Source organism: Amia ocellicauda, chromosome 5 (assembly GCF_036373705.1).
Source record: "Amia ocellicauda isolate fAmiCal2 chromosome 5, fAmiCal2.hap1, whole genome shotgun sequence".
Classification (NCBI taxonomy): Eukaryota; Metazoa; Chordata; class Actinopteri; order Amiiformes; family Amiidae; genus Amia; species Amia ocellicauda.
Window position 1 is genome coordinate 966,687 of NC_089854.1, and position 3,854 is coordinate 970,540.

Below are 3,854 nucleotides of genomic sequence, written 5' to 3' on the forward strand. Positions count from 1 at the left end.
TAGACAAAGCATGAATATTTTACATGTTCCAAGATAATTTTTTTACATGAAATGTCATAAATTCAAATCAATATTGTGTCTTCTAAATCAAAGCAGGCTTAAACTTCAGAAGCACTATAGCTATAGGTATGGCATAAGCTGTTAAAGGAAACAAATGGGAAATCTAGCCTTCAAACAGGGGGCAGATCTTCCTCCAGCAGGCGATGCCCCCTAGGCTGGTGTACTGCCCCACTGCCGTCTCCAGGATAAAGAGAGGAATGCCACCGGTCAGCATGAACAGGACATAGGGGATGAGGAAGGCACCTTCAACAAAGACAGAAGTTAAAAGAAGTTAAAAATGACTAAGGAGGTTTCACATGAAAACCCTCAAGAGCAACAGTGTCTTGTATCATGTGTTTTCACACTCACCTCCTCCATTCTTGTAGCACAGGTACGGAAACCTCCACAGGTTCCCCAGCCCGACAATCTGCCCAGCCACAGCCAGGAGGAACTCCCACTTGTTCGCCCACTGCCCCCTGTCCTTTATCTTCTGCCCCTGCTCCCCCAGGCTGCTCTCCGGCAGTGTCAGCTCACACTGGGCTTCTGCCTGAAGATCCTCAGCCATGCTGAACATTTTGATGGGAAGTTGAGAAGATATTGAGCAAAACAACTCTAATTGATGACAGTGAATGAAAGAAACATTATGAAATATCACGTGTGAAACTTTGCTGCATTACAAGTGTTTATTTTTTTAACTACAAGATGTTCCTTGTTTGAGATATACTCTCATCACAAGGTCAGTACTCCAACCCAACACTGTCTAGCAGTGCTGATGGGGAGAGAACATACAGTTTTTATTAGATTGTCTCATGGCAATATGTGTAATATGTAAATATTGTGTAAAGATGATGCCTGTATTCTGAGTGTTGCTGCTGTAGTATAAATTGTCTAACTCAAAGCCTTGATGGTTTAAGTCACTGCTGTATAACTGAGGTTGTACGGCGGGTGGCTTCTCTTGTGCAAAATGAAAACTGAGCTGACCTTAGCTTAGTTCTCGACTCCTGGGTCTGATTTAAAACACCCCATCATCTAATTTTAATAGAAAAAAAATAATAATAATGTCATTGGCTACTTTCTTGTGTTTCAGATATGTTTATTTGCTTGTTTTTGTGAGTTCTTGTATCGTTTTATTGATTGTATCAAGGAAAGCTTGTTACTGAAAAGACACCTGGTTGACCCTTTTCCGGGGACAGGTTGGTAATATGAGCTAATGTGTGGAATGTGAAGTGGCAGTGTGCCATCCCCCACGGGGCCGTCCACAGTGTTGATATTCAAATCATGCTTGACTTTAAAATGTGAATACAATTTGGTTGATTAAATAGCTCCGCTGTTGAAAACCATATGAAGTATAAAATATTTAAATGTCTGCATTTGTAATAATTTGTAATTGAAATCCTTTAAAAAAAAAACTGCCCCCCCCTCAAAGATATATGATATGAAATCTATAGTGAAATGAAGGTGACATACTCTCACAGGCACAGAGCGAGGAAGTTCTGCATTCAGGGACGTATGGAAGTGATATATGGTTTTGTGGTATATCAGGCAAAGTTATATTTCCGAGAACATTTAGGGTAACAGTTCCATTGACAGGAGAGTCCAGATTCAGACTTCAAGCTGCTACACTGTGAGTAAGAAAGCTCCATATGGCTTGTCTGTGGTGTGAGTGTTCAGCTGGAGTAAGGCCTATAAAACCCACCTCTGTATAATCACGAATGAGTGCCAGAATCCCAGACAAATCCATCTTGGTTAACCCAGTGGAAACGGGACCCCAACACAAGAGCAGTAGAAGTTGGGAGGGAAAACCTTACCATACAAAACTTAGGAACATGTCTAAGTCTAAGTAAATAACACACAATGAACAGCCATGATGAGATCATCAGGTGTGACACCTGAATGTAAATGCACTTTCCATCCTTGATCTGTTAACAGCTACTTAGTAACAGAGGAGATTAAAAAGAACATTTTAAATCTGAGTTACAATGGTATTTAAGTTCTCATTTCGACTAACGACCAAAACAATTACACTACTGCAGTGAAGTTACAAACTACAATACAATAAATTACAGCAGAGCACAGAACACATACAAGTGTAAAAGACAGCTGTAGAGAGAGATAACCCCTTCCCCTTAACCCTTCCCACACACACACAATTAACCAGTACAACTGCAAATCACTGTCAGCAAAGACAGTAAAGACACCAACCGAGAGAGAGCACTGAAGTCTACCTACTGGACTTGAGTTTTTATAACAAGATCGATTTCATCCCACAAATAAGTTGTCGGACTTCTGCACAGCTGACCAGTGTGAGCCCAGTGTGCGCAGGGTGCTCGTCAGCACAAGAGCACGGTGTTGGACACTGGACTGTTCAGGAGAGCCCGTTCTAATGGGCCTCCCGTACAGAACTATGTCACTCTTGTGACTTACACTTTTGCACTTATTTATTCTTCTTTTTCATTTTTTCATTATAAGCGCTTTATTTTAGTTTTTAATATCAATTTCTTTATTGAAATCACTTTTGTTTAATTTATTTCACTTCAATATTACACTGATTGTTCACTTACTGCTTAATTTTCTTTTGCCAAGCACTTGATTACTTATCTAATCACAAAAGAGTAACACCTGCATATGATTCAGATTCTCACCAGGAGAAGTACTTACTGCATTGAAACAAGACGCCTGAGATTAATGAAGAACAGGGTAAAAGTAGCCACTTGGAGACACAACAGGAGAGTCGAGCCAGTTCTGGAGTCAGGAGTGTGTTTTGGAGTTTACAGAGGGAGAGGAATGGATGAGTTGGGCAGGAGGGAGATGTATGAAGAATAGGCAGCTGCAGACCTGGGAAAATTACTGATGAGCCATGAGCATATAGGGAAATGCGAGAGGACGTGCTGCTGTTGGAAGCTGTTTGACAAGCTGAGCAGTAACTTTTTATTAGCCAGAGGCTACAGACCATTCACACTTTCACTCTCTTTATACATTTTATATTTTTATTTTTTTAATCCTGAGCACTCTGTGTTTTTATTATTCTTGTATTTTTTCTCACTGCAGTTCAGGGATGTAGATGGAAACGGATGATAATAAAGACGTTTTCTGGGGTAAGTGAGCGCTGCGGTGTGAGCTGTTTTTTTTTTTTTCTTACTTTTTACGGATTTTTATTGCTTCCAATTCATGTAGCTGACCTGTTTTAAGTGCCAAGCCACAGAAGTGGAAACTGGTGCTCCATCTGTCATTTTCTTTTAATAACCTTCAGGAACTTATTCATTAGTATCCTTATTACTTTTTTGCTTTTCTCCCCCCTACCCTTTAGTTCTCTTACCTGGAAGCTGCAGGCACGTGAGAGGGCAGGAGGACCAGATTTTTGAAAATGCCTATATCGAGCAGGACCTGTGTGGTAGGGGGACAGGGAGCCACTGCAGAGTTCCAGTATTTTTAACTTCTTTGACTTTTTTATGAAAGCTGGGAGAATTGAGCTAAACATTTTAGAGAATATGTATTTCTGAGAAGACTTACCTGTTGCCTGGTCATGCTGTTGCTGGTATGTGGACATCTGGATATCTGGATATAAACAACCTATAAATGGAATTAACAAGTAAAACTGAATAGTTACTTACCTTACTTACGGCTGATAGGAGAAGTAATAACCCCAGGAGTCCTGATACTCCACGGCCAGAAATCAGGTGACGTAGTCGAGCAATACTAGCAATAAATATTCATTTTCACACCTGCACTAACAATGAATGTTGCAGAAGAGAAAGACATAGGACTCAGAGCCACTGTGAGGAGTAGAAGCACTGATTGCAAATCACATACAAGTG

General features: G+C 40.5%; 1 protein-coding gene across 1 annotated transcript; it reads right to left on the minus strand.

The window, feature by feature from the left end:
- Window positions 1–163: 163 nt before the first annotated feature.
- On the minus strand, window positions 164–604 carry LOC136750493 (sodium- and chloride-dependent GABA transporter 2-like). The gene is made up of 2 exons (XM_066705650.1): window positions 409–604; window positions 164–303 (listed from the first exon to the last, which is right to left on the minus strand). The coding sequence occupies exons 1-2, from the start codon at window positions 602–604 to the stop codon at window positions 164–166; spliced, it is 336 nt and encodes a 111-aa protein (XP_066561747.1).
- Window positions 605–3,854: the final 3,250 nt, after the last annotated feature.